This window comes from Canis aureus, chromosome 15 (assembly GCF_053574225.1).
Source record: "Canis aureus isolate CA01 chromosome 15, VMU_Caureus_v.1.0, whole genome shotgun sequence".
NCBI classification, from domain to species: Eukaryota; Metazoa; Chordata; class Mammalia; order Carnivora; family Canidae; genus Canis; species Canis aureus.
Window position 1 is genome coordinate 29,115,870 of NC_135625.1, and position 22,066 is coordinate 29,137,935.

The 22,066-nt window shown below is 33.5% G+C and overlaps 1 protein-coding gene across 1 annotated transcript in view; it reads left to right on the top strand.

Moving 5' to 3' along the window:
• The window catches only part of SGCZ (sarcoglycan zeta), a 461,347-nt gene that overhangs the window by 250,508 nt on the left and 188,773 nt on the right, over nt 1-22,066 (top strand). Inside the window, exon 2 of the mRNA XM_077848954.1 lies at nt 2,432-2,533. Coding sequence (XP_077705080.1) covers nt 2,432-2,533 — 102 coding nt within the window. The remainder of the gene's footprint in view (nt 1-2,431; nt 2,534-22,066) is intronic.

Genomic DNA, 22,066 nt, shown 5'->3' on the forward strand with positions numbered 1-22,066 from the left:
CAGTTTCTGTTCCTAAATAGGTATAATGTTGCCAAATGATATTAATTAGAACCAATAAATGAGTGATCATATAATTGATGTCTAAATCACTTTTCACTTTTGAAAGTAAAAGAGGATATTTTTTTTTAAATTTTTATTTATTTATGATAGTCACACACAGAGAGAGAGAGAGAGAGAGAGGCAGAGACACAGGCAGAGGGAGAAGCAGGCTCCATGCACCGGGAGCCCGACGTGGGATTCGATCCCAGGTCTCCGGGATCGCGCCCTGGGCCAAAGGCAGGAGTAAAAGAGGATATTATAAAACCAGCTCTGTCTCAAAGAAACTGGGGTGTGTCATCCCAACAATAGTAGACCTATTTTCTTATCAGAATAAGTCTTCAGTGATGCCTGAAACTCTCTTTTTTAAAATTAAAAAAGTCAATTCCCTATGAGACATTTCCAGTGTTAGCTTTATATTTGAGTCTCAAGAAATGAAGCCTTTCATCTCAAGTTTAATTCAACCAGAATTCATTATTCTGTCTTTCCAAGAGGATTGAGATTTCCACAATGTCAGAATCTCTCTCTCTCAGTAGTGATTTTCTTTCTGGAGGAAGAAGAAGAAGAAGAAGAAGAAGAAGAAGAAGAAGAAGAAGAAGAAGAAGAAGAAGAAGAAGAAGAAGAAGAAGAAGAAGAAGAAAAAGTCGTCCTTTAGGGTGTCTGTGTAGCTCAATTGGTTAAGTGTCTGTCTTCAGCTAAGGTCATGATCCCAAGGTCCTGGGATTGAGCCCTGCATCAGGCCCCCTGCTCAGTGAGGAGTCTGCTTCTCTCCCTGCTTATGCTCAAACTCTCTCTCTCTCTCTCTTTCTCTTTCTCTCAAATAAATAATTTTGTTTTTAAAAAAAGTCCTTTAACTCTTACTCAAAATTCTGATCATTGTTATACTACTTCATTGGCTTTCTTTGGGGACAGGAGGTGGGGCCGACCAGGAGGTAGAGGCTGGAGCTATCATAATTCCTTGGCTTTCTTCCTACACAGATCATAGCATGAAATGCTTCTTTCCAACGCATAGACCTGGTCATTATCCAAGAATTTCTCCTTGGTTTTATAGACATCTTTCTGCAGAGGACTTGCTCATGCATCATAGAAGATTCAAGCTTGCCTTAAGCAATTGTCATTTTCCAAACCCTCTTTCTTACAGATTTACTAGTTGATGGATAAATATTTGAATTCTCAATGATACCTCAAAGTTAACAAGTCCAGAGCTAAACTCATTTTGCCTTTGAGCATGTTAATTTCATTATTCCTATTTAAAAAATCACTGCATTTCCTTATTTGGTCATAGCCACAATATCTGAGATTAGTTATGAATGTCCCTATTTTCAGTATCTCCATATAAAATTAGTCACCTGGTCTTGTAGGCTGTTCTTCCCCCATACTGCTTATAAGTATTACCAAGTTGTGCCTTGTTCCTACTATTTTGTCAGGTCCACCTAGTGCTCCTACCAGATTAATTGAAAACCATAATTCTGATACTTTCAGGAACTTTTTATATTTCACCCGCTGGAGTTTGATGTTAGTACAGACTCTTTACCTTTGCATTCATGGACTTTCCTTTCTCTGGCTTCAAAACAACTCCCAGTTGTCCATATATTAGCCAGATGGGATGATATGCTGTTTCTTAATGTTCGAGAATATTCATTCTCTTTCTCCCTCTATGGGCATCTCCTGTTGAAACTCCATATTCTTAAGACCCTTCTTGTGGTTAATAGTTAATCTCTTCCTTGAGAAATTGTTCACTCTCTTCTCAAATTTGAAAGCTTTCTTTAATTCCTTTTAGCACTCCATTCTTACTTTTAAAATTTATTTTATTCTATCTCATAAATGACTTATATACTTGTTTCTTCTTCTTTATAGTGTATTGTTTTCTAAAGGAGAGGACATGAGCTTTACTCATGGTTTGAATACAGGAGCATCATGCTTATTTATACTAGCCAGTTATTAAGTACTTGTTGAAATCCTTGTACAAATGTGACTATTTAACTATTGTAGAAATATGTGTATACCTGTAATGTAAAAATATTATTAGAAATCTCTGCATAGCAAAGTTGTTTCCACTAGTCAGGTAGCAAATATCATTATACCCCCAAAATAGTTAAATGGGCTGATGCATGAAAAAAATACAGGATTCTTTCATAGATAAATCCTAGTCTCTGATAGAGCTAAGAAAGGATATCAGGTCCTCAATATACCTCTTTTCCTGTTCATTTTAAACAGAGCCCTCTATATGCATGCAAATTGCTGCAATCATTCATTAAGTAGACTCAATCTCTCATTTTCCTTAAATCATCACTGATCTGAGCTTATTGTTTTCTCAATTTAGCCCTAAGAAAATTATGGCCAGTTATTCATTCTCTAAGTAACCTAAAAGTGAACTATATTTCATTGCTTGTAGGATGGTATGGGAAATCTGAGAGTCACCAAGAAGGGAATCCGACTTGAAGGTATATCTGAGTTTCTACTTCCATTGTATGTGAAAGAAATTCATTCCCGAAAGGTATGTGATACTGGCTTTGGCTTACTGTAAAAGATAATTTAGAGATTATGTTTTAGTTTGAAATAAGAGGATAGAACCCCCGTATCTCTTTAATATGTATTTAGTTTCCTTAAGATAAAGATTGATTTGAAGAAATCAAGACAGTGAAACAGTTGAAAAACCAGTGGAGAGCGTTAGTTTTAAACTGAAAAATTAGAGAACCATTTTGAATTAAACTTCAGTGTCATTTTCTTTCGTCTATAAATTTGCCCCTCTATTTTCAGTAAAAGTTAGAAATATACAGGTATAGTAATTTCAAAAGGGGCATTTGATGTATTTTGAGTAACTTTTGCAGGAAACATTGACTTGAATAAATGATTCTATTTCAGTATTTTATAAATCTTTTTAGCTCAAATGAACATGCATTTCCTAATAAAGATGAAGAAGAGTCTTATTATAGATATTAAAATTACTTTTGAATGGGCTTTATTTAAATAAGTAAGAATATTTATCCATTCAAATCTGTGGGTGTGCATATGTGTGCCTTGTGGGTATTTTATCACTTAGTAGCATGCTGAAAATCAAGACTGTAGCTTAGCCATTGCACACTTTGGCTTAAGTATGTTACTTTTCAGAAAGTAGCAAGTATTCTTGGGTACATGAAAATATAACTAGAATCTTTCAAATCTATTAGGCATATGTGCATATGTATGGAAATGTAGTAAGTCAGAAATAATGGAAAGCTTGTTATGTATAAAATGTTGAAATATTACTAACCATATTTCATTAATATGAAAGTCTATTTTAGACTAAAATAATTTTTCATTCCACTCATATGATATATTAGCAAATGGGTTTCATAGTAAGCCATAATTTGATAATTTGCTTCAAAGGTATTTTTCCATTACATATCAAAGTGAAAACAGAACAGAAGATTCTTTTCTATAAAACTTTTAATTGGGTTAATTATATTAACTTTAAATTTTATTTTGTCATATATGAATCTGCAGAGCTTCACAAATACACTATATTGATTTCTACTCTAGGCACTAGAAATATTACATTGAGAGATTACTTTACTTGCTGGATTTGGGGCGGACAAATAATACACATGTATGAACACCTGAACTTACTATAAAAATGATTAAATTTAAAATAAAGTTGTATTTTTGTTTTATTTTCTTATTATGAAAACTGAAAGACTAACATGCACACCCAAGTGAGTGCCGTCCCTCTGCCTGGAAATCACTACCACTCAGTTATTTACTACTTTTTTCTTGTGATTGGCACTATTAAATGGTTTAATATTTGAAGGAATGAAAACTTACACATAGAAATCAAGAAATTACTTAACACAAGAAGGTGAGAATAATCATAGGCAGGAACTTCTTTGAAAACACATCCACTGATTAGTCCAGGAACAGCAAAGATTTATCTTCAAAGCCATTTAGATCAATTTGGAGTGGCTGCCTGGAATCCAACTTAGAAGAATTGGTAAGCACTTCAACGGACAGGCAGGTCATAGAATTTATCTGCCCAGCCAGAACATTTTTGAGAGTATCAACAGCCATAAACTAGGATTCTCCTGGGAAACTGGAATTTTGTTTACACCTTCAGTTCACCAAATAAAAAAGAGTCCACTGATGTGTTAGCTTTAAAGTGTGGGGTGGTGACAGTCAGGCTCCCGGACTTCTATCCCTAGGGAAGTTCACAACCTCAAGTGCATAAACATTTCAAAACCCACTGTTGATTGAAACCTCTATGCTCCTTTCACATCCCAGACCTGTTGCTTGTCCTCCTCGTCTCTATTATCCTCGCCTCTCGGTGACTGCAAAGCCTGGCACAACAAGAGTGGGTGGGACCCTGTGCCCTCCACAGTCAGACAGGAGGCTGGGTGTGACAACAGGGAAAAATAGAGACTCATTTCTTCTTTGAAAATTTCTTTACACACACACTACAAAAATAAGTATTTAAAATAGAGATAAAAATCTGTCTTTTATGAGCAGTTCTCGCATTAGGATTCTCTTGTCTGTGCATGTATGCAGTTGTTCATTCTCTGCCATCAAGCCTATTCACTGTTTTAAAAAGCTAGCCACAGTTTCCCTGAGTCTGAGTTTTCTCATCAATAAAATGAGTTTAGTAGATACTTATCAAAACACTTAATTTTCAGCTTAGGAAAGAATACCAAAATTTCAGTAATACTAGAGGAAGTGAGATTTTTTAAAACCCCATTATACATTTCAGTATTTACACACATTTTCATGTATTTGAATATTTTTATAATAAAATGGCAAAGCTCCAGTAGGTTTAAGTTAAGGAAATCTGTTAAATTCAAAAGGTACTTCTAAAGATTCAATTAAGATGAGAAAAATACTACTACTGTGTACCACAATTTTAATTTGTGTGAATTTTTTTTCCTGCAATTTTGATTTGGGTGTGTATGTGTGTGTATATGTGTGTTTTCCTGCATTAATGCTAGTGGGTAGCTCTCTTTATATTTAGTTAGTAGTCCACTCTGAAATGAAGAATTTTCTTATTTAAAGTAACTTCCTAGTTATGCAGGTATTTAACCCCATATGACTACACAGAGAGATCTCTATTAATCAAAAAAATGCAGTTGTCCACAGACACACATACCTAATATCCTAACCTACTAAACCATGACCTGTTTCTGCTTTAAGCTAACTGATTCCCTGCCCCCACCAACAGATATCTATAGGTATTTGAAATTTATTATTATACATCATAGTTTACTCTCTTCATGTTTTTAAAACATCAGCCTTTTTTTAAGGTGGTTCATAAATATCAGTACACAGAAAAGCATTATATTTATGTTTGAAATATCTTAATTCAATACATCTTTCAGAATTAGCAACATTTTTTTCAGAAAGTAAGCACTTACTGAATATTTTAGTGAAATGTAAATATATAGTTTTCTTTGAATAGGAAAAATATGAAAGATATGGGATCTGAGGTCACCTTACATAAATGATAACAATGATAATAAGGTTTTGAATCAATCTTCAATGCACATGATCTAACATGAGGTCAAAATCTTTGATCTATCAGGAAATTAGAACGTGTAATCACCACACTTTTTTCTTTTATGTAATTAGAGTGCATTCCCAAGGTTTCATGAGTCCAGGGAACGAAGGTGGTTAAATCACCTACATTTCACTGATTCTTGCCTGAAAAAATTGCATTGTGCAGTTCTCTAGAACTTGTTGTATTATACCCAACCTCATGTGATATTAACGGAACAACTGTCTTATTCATATTTTGTTCTGTTCAAGTGTTCTTAATTAAGGTACTGCCTCACCATTGACCCCTATCACAGCATCCTTCAAAACAAACTTATAATTGTCCTGGGGGAACTGCTACCAGATAATTTCAATTCCAGTAACTCCACAGCAAAGCAAAGTTAAATTTGGGCTCTTGGGACTCCTGTGTTAGCAGAGCTGGGAGTAAGGCCATGGTCTCCCCCTTACGTACAGTCATCGCACTTGACTTCAAAACTGGGATACTCAGTTCTTGGTCATAACCAGTTTTTGGCATTGTGTGTTTAATTATTCTTTATAGAGTTCAGACAGAAAGCCATGGGGCTAGGCAAACACAGCAAACCTCGCACCTGCTTACACAACATGCTGATCTCCTAGCCCTGTATCTTTCAGGTACGTTGGCAAATCTCCTCTATACAAACCAATTCATACAAACAGATATCTATCTGCAGGCTTGTGTAATCATTTTGTTATCATATTGTTATCATTACCATTTTACATTTAAGTGTTTAATTAAGTGTGTATTATTTTACTATTATGTCTTTATTCAAGTTGAAAACACAAATCACTCCCAAAGTCTTCACACTCAGAAAAGAAACTATTAACATCTGATAGATATCATCCCAATTATATAATTACACATCTGCACAAATAAAAGGATAAGTATGGAGACATGTATATGTACTTATAATGAATATGTTATACATGGTTTAATAGATGAAAAATCTGAAATAAATGGGAAAGCTTAAATATTTCTTCACCACAAGAATGTTTAGGGAAAAAAACTTGTCTTTATGGTTAAGAATAAAAGACTATGAATATCATTAAAGAGCTAGATGCATTAGCTCCATGTTTTAATCTCAGACAGTATTCATTAACTCCCTGCAGTGCAATCTACGGTGATTAGCTCCTCTCCAATTTGTCCTTACCCCACTTCATTTTCATTTTTTTTAATAATTATATTATTTTAACTTTGTCAGAGTTCATAATATTTACATTCTGTTCTGCAACTTTAATTGCATTGGCACTTTGGTCCTAATTCTACAGATAGATGGCTGCAGTACTAACTAACCATCAGCTCCTTTTATTATGGCTTCTTCAGGACTGAGTTCATTATTCCAGTTATTCCCTCCTTACTTGTATTTCATTGTTAATTAGTTTTGTTAATCCTTGAAATATTTCATGCTGAAGGTGTCTGACTGTTGTCTTTATTCTTTTCTGGAAATATTATTAGTGGTTCATCCCTTCTTTTCCTGTTAACTAATTGCCCTCTTAAATTCCACTACTGAATTTTGTTTGTGGACAGCCTGGTATGTTTCCCCTGCTGGCGACATGAATGTTCTGCCTAGATACCTGATACGTTTTTTACCATTTTGTTCTAGGGAAATGTTATCTATTTTATGACTCAGTATCTTTCATTTTCATTTGTTCAGGTCTTCCCTTCAGAGAAAGCAATAATTCTTGTGTTGATCATCTTTGTCATCCATAGCTAGCATAATTTCTCTATTTTTAAACTCTTGATTGTTCTCTGAATACAAGTAATTGTCATTATCTGTAGTCTTTCTCCTGGTCCTTAGTTTGTTTTTCTCCATTTGAATTTTGCCCTTGCTCTCTCTAATTCTTTTATTTTATGTATAAGGTGTTCCAATTCTCTGAATTTTCTATAGGCCCACAGTCTCATATTAGGTTATTTTATTGTCTTTGAGCTATGGTTTTATTAAAATTTAAAATTTATCATTATAAAAAGCATTTGCCCGCTCTAGTTTGAATGATCTCTAGTGAATCACAATTTGAGGTAGGAGAATTACTATCTAGTTATTTTGTTTCACCAGTGAGATGGTTGGGGAGAAGAAGCGGTGCCACTAAATGACATGCCAACCAGATGTGGACTATTTTAATCCCGTGGGTCTTAGTGGGCTTTTCTGCCTCTGCAAAATTCGTCCATTGGTATATATTCTTGGCAGCCTTTTTAGTACTATCTACTTTACCACCCCCTTTTCCTCTATTCACATCAGTTTATTTAAGTTAGACTTCTCTGAAATGTATTAACACTCCTTTTCTTCTGGTGACATGGATGAAATAATCTCTTTCTTTTCTTGGCTTCCACTTTTCAAGTTTATAGCATAAGCTTACAATCAGGAAATTGTTGGCTGTTCCAAGAAAAAACATTTTTTTAAAGAAAGAATTGTAGGGCACCTGAGTGGCCCAGTGGGTTAAGCATCTGCCTTCAACTGAAGTTATGATCTCGGATCCTGGGATGGAGCCCCACATTGGGTTCCCTGCTCAACAAGGGGTCTGCTTCTCCCTCTCCTGCCCCACTCCCACCCTTAGCCCTTGCTGTCTGTCAGTCTGTCTCTCTCTCTCCTCAAATGAACAAATAAAATCTGAGAGAAAGAAAGAAAGAGAGAAAGAAAGAAAGAAAGAAAGAAAGAAAGAAAGAAAGAAAGAAAGAAAGAAAGAAAGAATTGTGGTTTAATTTGATAAGTAGTGAAGGAGAGAAGTTTTTGAAAACTTTTCTGTTTGGATATATGGTATTAGGTAAGATTATTCCTTCTCTCCCTCCTTCCTTTTTCTTTCTTTCTTTCTTTCTTTCTTTCTTTCTTTCTTTCTTTCTTTCTTCTTTCTTTCTTCTTTCTTTCTTCTCTTTCTTTCTTTTTTTCCTTCTTTCCTTATTTCTTTCTTACTTTATTTGCCAATAGCCCCTAATACTATAATTTGAATAGTCCATTTGTCCTATCACTGATATGATATATAACTTTTTCATATACTGCATTCTTAAATGTACCTGGATTTATTTCTGGTCTCTCTGTTCTGTTCTATTGACATGCTTAGACTAAAACCAAACTTTAAGGAATGATTTTTTATAACTGTGAGAGCAAGTTCTTTTTTATTACTCTTTTTCAAAAGTTTTTGCCTATTGTGCATTTTTTCTTCCAAATGAACTTAATAATCAGCTGTCAAGTCTCATAAAAATTCCTGTTGAGAACTTAATTATGGTTAATTTAATTTGTGGGAAATTGACATCTTTATAGTTTTGAGTTATCCTATCTAGGTACATGACTTCTCTTTTCATTTTTTTTCAGAACTTACTTGCATTGCTCAGGAACATTTCTTAATATCTTTTTCATATAAGTATTACTGACTTGTTGTCAATTATATTATTATTCTTATTGTATATAGGGATGACTTTTCCATTCATTTTTCTTATTGACCTCTGTGCTTATATTTAAATAGCTCTTCTTTTTTGGTGTGGATATATTCTGGCCATTTTCCTGAAATTATATTATTTCTATTATATTTAAAATTATTAAAATTGTTCTTGTGACCAAAAATGATTTTTATAATAACAGCTAACATTCAGCTTACACTAGAGCTCTAGAGTCAAATTCCTGGTTTCAAATCCTGGCTCTTTCAATTAGCAGTTGTAATTAATTACCTTATTTAACTTCTCTGTGCCTTACGTTTTTCATATGTAAAATAAAGTTCATAGTAGAACATAATGTTTTTATCATTAAAATAATAGTAGTGTCCAACCCAAGAAATAATTATTTTTAATCAAAATCAAACATTGTATTAAATGCTTTGCATATTTTAGCTCATTCAGTCCTTATTATGTGATATGTATTATTATAAAAGTATATTTTGAAAGTAGAGTTTAAGGATTTAATGACATACTATAAATAAAATGTAAGAATATGAGATAATCTAATATGATATCAAAATTTTTTGTTCTGATTAACTGCTATTAACCAATTGGGGGAAAGTAGGGAATGGGGAATGATTGTGAGCACATTTTTGGAACTGTTAATTTTCCTATTAGGAGAGCATGGATTTCTGGTAAGACAGGTGGATCCATGAGTCTGGACTTCATGTTGGAGGTGTAAGCTAGAAATATAAATTAGAGACATTGTCTATCTATCTGCCTATATATCTATCTAATTTCAATACATGAGATTAGATAAGAATATCAAGTGAGTGCACATAAATAGAAAATTTAAGGAAATTTATTGAATGAATCCTTGGGCACCCAAAATTGAATAGTTTAGAAAGAAGTGTAAGAACCAAACAGACTAAAGAGGAAAGGAGACTGAAGTAAGAAGAAAACAAATAATTCAGTATCCTAGAAGCAGGAAAAAGAAAGTGTTTTCAGGTTGTTAGAGTGAAGAGCTATTTCTAATAGGCCATGTAACATGAAGACTGAAAATTTATCCTCCCATTTTTAGCTTAATTATACCTTAGTCAGAAAAAAATTATTATTATTGATTTAGAAAGAGAAAGAGAGAGAGTTATTGATTTAGAGAGAGAAAGAGACAGAGCTCATCAGGAGGGGAAGAGAGAGAGAGAATCTCAAGCAGACTCCCACTGAGCACAGAGCCCAACGTGGGGCTCGATCTCACAACCCTGAGATCATGACCTGAACTGAAACCAAGAGTCAGATGTTTAACTGGTTGAGCCACCCAAGCACCCCAAAAATAAAAGCTTTTATCACATATTAATATATCTATTAATCTGAGTTTTATTTTTTAATTTAATGTATTGATTGAATTTCATGAAAAGATATCCAAATATCCAAGCATCCTTTTATTACTGGGACAATCTTTTCTTTTGTTCATGAGATAGCAATTTTTTAATAAATAACCATTCAACATTGAACTTTGCACTGTGTAAACCACTTTAATACATATAACTTTACTTAATCCGTACTGCTATCCATAGGAGATAATGTCTTCATTTGCATATGGCAGTGCAGCTGCCATAAAAATAATACAACATAAGTCTTAATACTGTGACTAGAATCTCAATCTTCCTATCTTGATTCACTGCTTTTAACAGTTCATCAGACTCTCCAAATTAGTCCTTTTTTACATATTCTCCAGGAAACTGATATTTCTATTTATGTATGTGGAGTGCTGGGGTGGACCCATAGAAGAAGGTATGGGGGACTGTTTGAGCATAGTGGATAGTGGCCCCTGTTTGTGAATAAGAGAAAAAAATAATAATGCCATGGTAGGAGCTCTTTATTAAATTGCAAGACCATATAAAGTTGCTGAATATGTAAATGTAGGTGAAACTACTGTCAAAGGGAAATATTCGTTGGAATTAAAAACAACAAAACAACAACAAAACTATAGGGAGATTCCAAAAGGGTTCTATTTACTATGTATTTCTTTCTTAAGATAATGATTGTCCTCTCACTAGTGTGGTCTCCCAGACATCACTGAAGCTTTACAGAGAAATACAGATTCTCTCATCACCTCATACTTAATCAGCTACCTTTATAAACAAACATGTAAACAAGTTACCTGTAGTTTTTCTTCTTTACCAAGACACATGCACACACACATAACCCTACACTTACTACTTTTTAAGAAAATATGTGAGATAATGAGATAGCAAACGTAGGAGAAAAGAGAAGCACCCAATAGGTCAGGTTGCTGTTATGTACAGTATCAGATTTTTTTCCTTTTTTTGGCAGTCTCTTGTGGAGAACTTGAAACAGGTATATATTAAACGTAGAGTAAAACGAAGATGCTAGTAAATCTTATACATCTTTATTGACTTACAATAATTTGATATAACAATATAATTCAGTGTTAGGAATTACCTGCCTGAAGGAGCACAAATAATTAAGCTTCAGATCCCTGCTAATTCATCTCAAATAGTTCCTGCTACCAGTTATTAAGTACTTTGCATATGCTATCTGCTATGTGAAGGGCTCGTTATGCATGCTTATCTAATTCACACAACAACCCAAATGAAGTAGACAAGAGTACATTCATTTTGCAGATGAGAAAAAGAATGTCTTAAAGATTTATCTGAGAATCACACAAAGTTGTGGGGCAAGGATCAAATCCAGATTTGTCAGACTTTTTTAACCCACACCATTATAACTACTGTGAAATCTCTACATCAGTTCGTGGAGTAAGTCAAGTCTTGTCAGGAAGAAGTTTGAAGAGGATTCCTCCAGAATTCTATTATTATTCATTCTATGAAACATTCCATACTTTCCAAAAAGTATGTTTTCTAAAAATCCTTGCTATGGAGTTTGTTTTAAAAAAGGTACTTAAGCCCTTTAAGATTTTTTTCTTGCATGAGATATAAAATAGACCCTTGTTATATTGAATGCCACTCTCTAGTGAATGGGATTTTAATGAGGTATCAGTGTCATTTCTTAAAGAAAGCTAAAAAAAAAAAATTGTTTTCCAACTAGTAGATTTCTTCACTACCCCAAACTTAACACATCTCCAAGAATGTGTGGGTGCACTATCAGTATATAGGATCATCTTAGTCATGATGAGGAGAGCAATTTACTGAAAATGTCCAAAGTTCTGGGAGTAGACCACAGAGAAAACATTAGCAATACCTACATTAGCTCATTAGCTCAGAGTTTTTCAAACTTTTTTGAATATGAACCACAGTGAGAAACAAATTTTACATTGTAGTGTGGTATATATACACTGATTTTTTTTTTTTTTTGCTAATCTGATCTACCCTAACAAGTTCATCCAGTTTTAATTTCGATTGAATTAAATAATTAATATTTTACATATTATATATATTATATATATGTTACATCTCACCAAATTTAATGGCCTTTCAATGTGACTGATTTGAAAAACATTGCCTTGTTCGTTATTCAAATAGTATGTTCAATTCGGCAATGTATTTTCTCTTTTCTTTCAAAGTCACAGATGTAATGGATTCTACAGTAGGGACTGTATTATTTGAATTTCAAAGGAAAAAATACAAAAGGTGTAGATACCGTGAAAGCAGCAATCCTATTTTGACCATTTCCTAGAACTGTGCTTGGTGGATTAAAAGCCCAGTGAAATTTTGAAACTTTTTATTAGTACGCGTGTGTACAGAAACACACACATCTTAATGAATGTTTATTTTACTGAAAGAATGCATGGTTAGTGTATACAAAAAATATTTATTTATTACCACGCAAAAAGATGCTTCTCTGAAACAAATGGAATAGGTAAGCCTACTACTTCTAATATTCTGTTTGTTTCACAAGTTTTTAACCAATATAAACTTGTGGTGAATTAAATCCTAGAATTGCCATTGATAGCATAAGAAATAGTAGTCATATTAACTTCATACTTACAAAGAGGTAAAGTAGTTCGCGGTTGCATTCACTGAAAATAATTGAAGAGAACAGATCTAATTTTGAATTTTCAGAGCCTTCTGGGTTTATTTTGATCCCATCTGTACCTGAGCCACAAAATGATCTGCCTTATGTTTCTTATGACTATGTTGCTGTTCGATGAAATTATTTCTATTACTTTCACATTAATGTTTTGTGTTTTTTTGTTTTTTTTTTCCCTAGTGCTTTGTCTTAGAAGTCAGGTCTGGGAACTGCGTTTAGGAATGATCTTAGTGATGATATTTTCACTTTGAGTTGGGTCTTCCACGCTACATAAATTAACTATGGATCAAGCTGGTATACTTACATAAGGAAATAATTTAAGCTGGACTTTAAAGAATGTTTGGGATTTGAATTTGAAATCACAAAATTTTTATGAGCAAGAAAATCATTTTAAAAAGACATTGTTTAAGAAACAGTAATTAGAACGGGAGTAGACCGTTAAATTGATAGGAGATACAAGAATCCTATAATACAATGGTCTCAAATCCATCAGGTACATCCTAAGATACAAGAATCCTATAATACAATGGTCTCAAATCCATCAGGTACATCCTAAGTATGTTCCAAGAATCCTATAATACAATGGTCTCAAATACAAGAATCCTATAATACAATGGTCTCAAATCCATCAGGTACATCCTAAGTATGTTCCAAGACTTTCCAGAGGGCAACAAGGCATGGAGTTATTCTTTCTAGGCTCTCAAATTTCAAATGCACTCCTTAAATTTGATCTGTTTGCAAATACCCTGTAGCTGCTCTTTCTCTTTTTCCTGTTTCTCTACCACTACCACTATTGTTATATAAAAAGTAAGACTGTCATTGGTCTTTTTTTTTTTACATTTAAAAAAATTATTGTTAAGGATATAAAAAGTTTAGAGTGGGTGAGAAGTGATTGGCTAAACAACAACAAGAAAGAGTTTGAGGATACACTGCACCGGAAATAAAAGTAAAAAGTTCAAAGATATATTGATAAATCAATAAATAAATGTAAAAACAATAGAGACTACAGAGTATCAGTGCTGGGTAAGACTGCTGAAAGGAGAGTGTATACATTCCTCCAGACCATAAACTCCTGGCAAAAATCTCTCTCTCTTTTAGAATTATAAATAAAAAATAAGTTAATTATCTTCGGATAATATTAATATATTTATTTGAAATGAAACATTCAAACACTTTTTTGATAGAATGTAAGACTGGTTTTACTGATGATTTAGGGCATATGGCAGATGCGTTGTATCATTTGGATAAGCTCAATGTAGAGCTCCACAAAATTGGAGCATTATGCAAAATACATTTAAAATACATGTACAATAGTTAGCGTCAGATAGTTTATCCCTTGTAAACATTAAACTTTAGATACCAAACATATTTCAAGTATAGCTTAAAAACATTTGGGGAACTATAGTTTTAAAAAATATTTTAGGGAGTTGAGTGAGCAAAAAAACATTTGAAGAACAAAGAAATATAGGAGCAGAGAAACATTGGTTTGGAATGTAGCTTAGGACTTTACACATGCAGGGTTTGAATGCTAAGGAATTTGGGATTTATCCCTAAGGCACTGATACACTAAACTGTGTAGATTATCTTGCTTTTGCTTACTACACTATATTTCAGGTTAATGAAATGTATTCTTTTAAAAATAATAAACAGATTTTTCATTAACTGAAAAACCTCTTCATTCTTACCCATTATTTAGGGTTGCTGTATTTTAATGTGGTGAACAATAATTTTTTAAATATATTTTTTAAAGATTTTATTTTTTATTCATGAGAGACACAGAGAGAAGGCAGAGACATAGCCAGAGGGAAAAGTAGGCTCCTTATGGGAGCCCATTGTGGGACTTGATCCCAGAACTCCAGGATCATGTCCTGAGTCAAAGGCAGATGCTCAACTGCTGAGCCACTCAGGCTTCCCTCTTTTCAATATTTCTAAGACATAGAATGTTAGAAATTTTATTAAAAAGCATTATACTGAGCACAAAGATATATTTTTAAACAGAAATTTCAGTATCTTAATACTAAGATCCGTTACTCTTAATTCTTACAAATTAAAATATTCACATTTATTCATTGATGTTTTATAAAAGACTTTTAGATATGATATCATATGATATCATTTCAAATGATATCTTACAAAAAATAAAAGCAATATAAAGCATATGGATATGGAGATTTGGCCTATCCATGAGAGAAATCTTTTGGACCTCTGGTATCCCTGCATTATACCTTGAAAAACCCTGGTTTTGACTGCTATTCTTAGTGTCATCCTACACTTTTCACATTGTATGCTCAGGAGAGCTATCAAAATAAAATCTAATTACAAATACTGTAACTACCTTTCTGTCCATATTTCATCATAGTATGGCTTTTTCATCACTGTAAAAACTCATAATTTATTATAGTCATATTTTTGCCTTTTCAGATATGTCCCCCTTCTCTGGTTTCCCTTTGATTTGTATTGATAAAATAATTGAGAGATTTAAGGTATAATCTCTATTTGTTAATTTTCTATCTCCATAGCAATTGAAATCTCTTGAAGTAAAAGCAGCTTCCTGTAAATCACAACCTTTAAGTAGCACATGGGTGACACAATAAGTAATCTTTATCACAAATCTACTAAGACATATCAAGATCCTGAAATTTCCAGAGATTAAGAAAAGGACATATTAATTTGATGTAATTTTGGTTTTATTAATTTTATTAATGATAAGTGTAACATTTTTATTACAATGAATCTATATGTTGCCCTTGATCATCCTTCTTTCTAGAAACTTAAATTTATATCTTGCAACTTTAAAGATTCGATTAGTTCCAACAGTTTTGGAGTTGATTCTATAGCCCACGGATCACCCAGCAGCTATGTCTTTAAGATTTCTGTGGATTTCCAGGGAGCTTAGGTCCTTGGGCTCCAATTTTCTATCACTATGGAATGATTTGGTTTATTTTCCCCCCTGTACCATATGAAAGTTCTTACTGCTGTCATTATATTTACCCAAATATGGATTTCTGTCATTTTCTGGATTTTCCCATTTTCTTAATCCTCTAAAATGAACAGATATGTTCACACATGATTATTTATTATTATTATTCATGAGAGAGAGAGAGAGAGAGATTGAGAGAGAGAGGCAGAGACACAGGCAGAGGGAGAAGCAGGCTCCATGCAGGGAGCCCGACGTGGGACTTGATCCGGGACTCCAGGATCACGCCCCAGACCAAAGGCAGGCGCCAAACCACTGAGCCACCCAGGGATCCCGATTTTTTTAAATCCTTAAAGATCTCACAAAAGTTTTAAGGAGATGTAATGTTTACATTTTGATATACAATGTGATAAAATGCTTTTATATAATAGAATGCCTAATACCTATATATAAACAATCTTAAATGGAATTTTAGGTATCCTATAACACGAAAGCATTTTATCATATTGCTGACTCATGCTTGCACTTGTCTGTATTCTTTTTCTCTTTCTCTCCCTTTCAAGAATAACCACCGAAAAATTCTTCTATATATGTTTGTGCATTTTTTATTAAAAAAAAACAAACAGGGATCTCTGGGTGGCGCAGCGGTTTGGCGCCTGCCTTTGGCCCAGGGCGTGATCCTGGAGACCTGGGATCGAATCCCACGTCAGGCTCCCGGTGCATGGAGCCTGCTTCTCCCTCTGCCTGTGTCTCTGCCTCTCTCTCTCTCTCTGTGACTATCATAAATAAATAAAAATTAAAAAAAAAAAAAAACAGAAAATATGATGGAAAAATGCCCACCAATTTGTTAGTAGAATTTATGTTAGATAATGAAAGGAAACATGAGAACAGAACACAAATTTAATTTAGACAGTTTTGTGTTTTTAATTATAACAAACAAATGTCACAGGCCCAAAATTTGAACTTGTTTCAAGGCCCTAGTTTTCACACTATCCCCCAGGATCCCAGAGGATATTGTAATTCTCTCTTTTCTCTTTAATTAAAAACCTAGAGAAAAGAGTTTTTTTTGCTAAGTAAAAAAAAGATAGGTCAACCTACATAACTCAGAAAAGGAGACAAAGAGTAGAGAGAAGGAGAAAAGAAGCTGTAAAGTACTGGAGGCATTTGTCAGATTCTATAAACATGGATGGGGAAGAAAAAATAATTATGTATTCAGATTCTTTTCATAGATTTTGATATATGCAAAGTAAGGTTGTGACCTGTTAAAATTTGCTTTGTGCTGTGAACTGTTTTTTTGACCCTGACACCACTCTAAGGCTGAATTACATGGTTCTAGTCTTTAACCAAATCACAAAAGTATTAATTTAGAAATTTAAATGACCAGGAAATAAAGAAGGAAACAATAAGAGGAATGGTTAATTAAATGTCATAGCTCTTGTATGCTCTGTAGTCACGGCATCATTGCCTACCTATACTTTAGTTACTAGTTCAGTAAAAGTTATTGCAGCAGTATTTTTCCCCGATAAAATATTTAAATGAATTTACTCTATCTCTTTCTTATTCCTTGAAATGTAAATTAGTGCAAATAATGGCCTTCAATACATTTTAGGTGTAATTAGTAATTCTCTGCCATTGCATTTCTTGCTGGGAAGTCTTGGTGAAGTGTACTATGTTTTTATTATTTTTATTTTATCTTGAAGTAGGAAAGGAGCAGTTTAATTTGATTTATACAAATGCCTGCATTTATTGCTTTTTACCTTTTTAAGTCAGTGTTGAGGTAACACCATGTCATTCCTGTCATCTATCTGTGATTTGTAATTATCATCTCATGTTGTGGTTCACTCAGCATTCTACAGTTTCACCATATTGGCTTCTTCTTTTGATCATGAAAATCTGAATCAGGGAAATAGAGTCAAAATATTCTTGACCATGACAGATACCAGAGTTTATCAGAGAGAACTTAGGAAATCATCCAATACAGCAAAAGGCTTTTGCAGAGAAAGTAAATCTGATATTTCTAAGTGCTTTACACTGTATTAGGAATATTGTTTAATTAGCTGAGTAGCCCATCAAACATCAAACCTTGTATATTATTTCAAAATTCATGAAATTAGTGGTCAGGTATATGGTTTTAATAGGGAAGAATATAGATATTATTTTTGGTTAATTAATTTTATGTCATTCTGTAATGTCACATTTAACGTATTATTTGTTTTAATCATATTGTTTTATAGACTATTTTTGTTATAATAGCTATGAAAAATACTTTAGTTGCTTAAAAGCAAGATATGAAGACTTATTTAGATAGCTGTAGCTAAGAAAAAAGGCTTTTACCCCAAAATTAATACATTAAAATCATTAGCATTTATTATTCCTCCCAAATTTGTGCATAGCACAGCAGTTTTTCTAGTTTGTACTAACTGGCCTGAGACTGGAAAATCTAAAACGTCCTCACAGGCGTTTGTCAGTTGGCTATGATGGCTGAGATGACATTACATATGGTCTCTCTTCCTGTAAGTTAGTCCCAGCTTGATCACATGATAACACAATGGTTCCCAGCAGCAAAAAAAGGTGGTCGCCGTGTGCAAGTGCATCTCAATAAAATACAATACATAGCCAATACAAATCACAAGATTGAGCCCAAATTCTGTGGAGAAATTGATTCTATCTCCTGATGGTAAAACAGTGAAGTTAGTTTACAAAAGTCATACACCAATGGGAGGAATTTGTGGTCACTCTCTAAGCTACTACAGAGAATATCATTATTTCTGGTCTTAATAATTTTATAGTACTTTTTTAAAAAATTAGTTTACCAGTATAATTTTCCATGAAAGATTGAATTGTGTACTTATACTATTTGTTTTAAAAGTAAAATTTTAAATTAAACTTAAAAAGATGAAAATTTTCACTTAAAATCAGATAAGATTCCTAGATTTTTGCTATCTTATGTTTATGACAGAACTTTGAATGACCTTTGAAGATAATGGAAAACCTGCTTATCAAATTTTTTAGAAATCTTAGTTTTGGGACATTGAATCTTTCTTGCAATTTTTAAATAAGCAATATAAATATTAGAATTGTTGAATGTTGTGGTCATATCAACAGATGTACTTTATGTGGCATTACTATGATTTATAAGGCATCAATCATGCTAATCATAACCCATCTCTGAATTTATGTGATTACATATTTCTTAGGATAGTAATATTAATAGATTAATTATTGACATTGATTGTCCTATAAAAATTTAGCTTAGCTTTATATTATATTAAAATAAACACCAACAAACATAAGATATGTGTCAGTCTATTTAATCTAGAATCTTTGCATAATAAGGCACCCTAAACTAGCATAGATTATTAGAGTACTTTCTATGTACTGTTTGTCTCAAACTTGATTTCATGAATATTATAGATTTTGATATAATTATAATAGTCTATCATTCCTAATTGTTATTAATTGATAATTTCAGGGATCCCTGGGAGGTGCAGCGGTTTAGCGCCTGCCTTTGGCCCAGGGCGCGATCCTGGAGAGCGGGGATCGAATCCCACATCAGGCTCCTGGTGCATGGAGCCTGCTTCTCCCTCTGCCTGTGTCTCTGCCTCTCTCTCTTTCTCTCTCTGTGACTATCATAAAAAAAAAAAAAATTTAAATTGATGATTTCACTAAGGCTACAAATCTCTAAACGGTTCTCTTTTATTTTCTCTATCAGGTGATGTCTTACTCCTATTACATAACCAAATTGTATCTATAATTAATGTGAAAATAGGTGTGCTATTTCCAGACTTATAAGTGAATGCTACAATTTCCTTCTTTTTATTGAAGTAGAATTGAGAAACATTATGCTAGTTGCAGGTATACAACATAATGATTTGACATTTGTATACACTGTGAAATGATTACCACATTAAGTCTATTTACCATCTGTTCACCATACAAAGTTATAATTTTTGTTCTTGTGATGAGCACTTTCAAGATTTACTTTGTTAGCACTTTCAAATTTATAATATGGTATTATTGACTAGAGTCCTCACAATACATATCCCTGGATTTATTTATTTTATTTTATTTTTAAATTATTTTTAAAAATATTTTATTTGTTTATTCATGAGAGACACACAGAGAGAGGCAGGTACATAGGCTGAGGAAGAAGCAGGCTTCCTGTGGGGAACCTGATGCAAGACTCGATCCCAGGACCCCAGGATCATGACCTGAGCCAAAGGCAGAGGCTCAACCACTGAGCCACCCAGGTGTCCTGGATTTATGTATTTTGTAACTGGAAGTTTATCCTTCCTGATCTCCTTCACCCATTTTGCCCACTCCCCTCATCTCCTGCCCCCTTGCAACCACAAATCTGTTCTCAGTATCTATGAGTTTTGTTTTTCTTATTCATTTATCTTTTAGATTTCAAAAAACGTGAAGCTATTAGAAGGAAGAGAATGATAAAGATCACAGTGAAAATACATGAAATCGAGACAAGAGTTGGTTCTTTGAAAAGATTAATGAAAATAACAAACCTGTAACTAGACTCACTAAGAAAAAAGAGAAGAAGCTCAAATAAAATTAGAAATTGAGGAGAAGTTACAACTGAGAATCAAAACATACAGAAGGCCATAATGGACTACTATCTATAAACAAATATATACCAATGAATTGGACAATCTAGAAGAAATGGATAAATTCCTAGAAATATATAATCTTCCAGGACTGAATCATAAGGAAATAAAAAATCTGAATAGACTAATTGCTAGAAAGGATTAAATCATTAATCAAAAAACTTCTAACAAACAAAAGTACAGGATTGGCTGGCTTCATTGGTGAATTCACCAAACATTCAAAGACTGAATACCAATCCTCCTCAAACTCTTCCAAAAAAAAATGAAAAGGAACATTTCCAAAGTCATTTTTTTTAAGATTTTATTTATTTATTCATGAGAAACACAGAGAGGAGAGAGAGAGAGAGAGAGAGAGAGAGAGAGGCAGAGACACAGGCAGAGGGAGAAGCAGGCTCCATGCAGGGAGCCTGACATGGGACTCTATCCCGTGTCTCCAGGATCACACCCTGGGCTGAAGGCGGTGCTAAGCCGCTGAGCCACCCGGGCTGCCCTGCAAAGTCATTTCAATGGTTCAGGATTACCCTGATACTAAAACTACACAGGGACAATACACACACACACACACACACACACACACACACACACACACACAACTGAAGGCCAGTATCACTGGTGGGCATAGATACAAAATCCTCAAAAAAAAAAAAAAAATCAGCAAATCAAATTTAACAATACAATAAAAGGAGCATACACCATTATCAAGTGAGCTTTCTTTCAGGAATGCAAAGATATTTCAACCTCACAAATCACTGTGATACACACATTAACAAAATAAAAATTTAAAACATGATCATCTCAATAGATGCAAAAAAAAAACATTGGACAAAATTTAACAACCATTTATAATAAAAATTCTAAACAAAGTTGAAAGTTTAGATAGACCATATTGCAGCATTATAAAGACCATTTATTTTTTTTATTTTTTTTTAATTTATTTATGATAGTCACAGAGAGAGGGAGAGAAAGAGAGACATGCAGAGGGAGAAGCAGGCTCCATGCTGGGAGCCCGATGTGGGATTCGACCCTGGGTCTCCAGGATCGCACCCTGGGCCAAAGGCAGGCGCCAAACCGCTGCGCCACCCAGGGATCCCATAAAGACCATTTATGACAAGCCCAGAGCTAACATCATGCTCAATAATAAAAAGCTGAAGGCTTTTCCCTTAAGATCAGGAATGATACAAGGATACCCATTTTCACCACTATTATTCACCATAGTATTGGAAGTATTGGAAGTCCCAGCCAGAGCACTTAGGAAAAGAAATAAAAGACATTCATATTGGTAAGAAGTAAAACTGTCACTATTTGCAGGTGACATGTTTTTCTATATATAAAATCTTAAAGACTCCACCAAAAAACTGCTGGAACTAATAAATTAATTCAGTAAAGTTGTAGGGTACAAAATCAACAGGAAAAAATTTGTTGCATTCTTATATAGCAACAGTGAAGTATCAGAGGAATTAAGAAAACCTCCTTTGCAATTAAATAAAAAAAAATAAAATACCTAAGAACAAATTTAACTGAGATGCAAAATCTGTACACTGAAAACCATATGATATTGAAGAAAGAAATTGAAGAAGACTCATATAAATG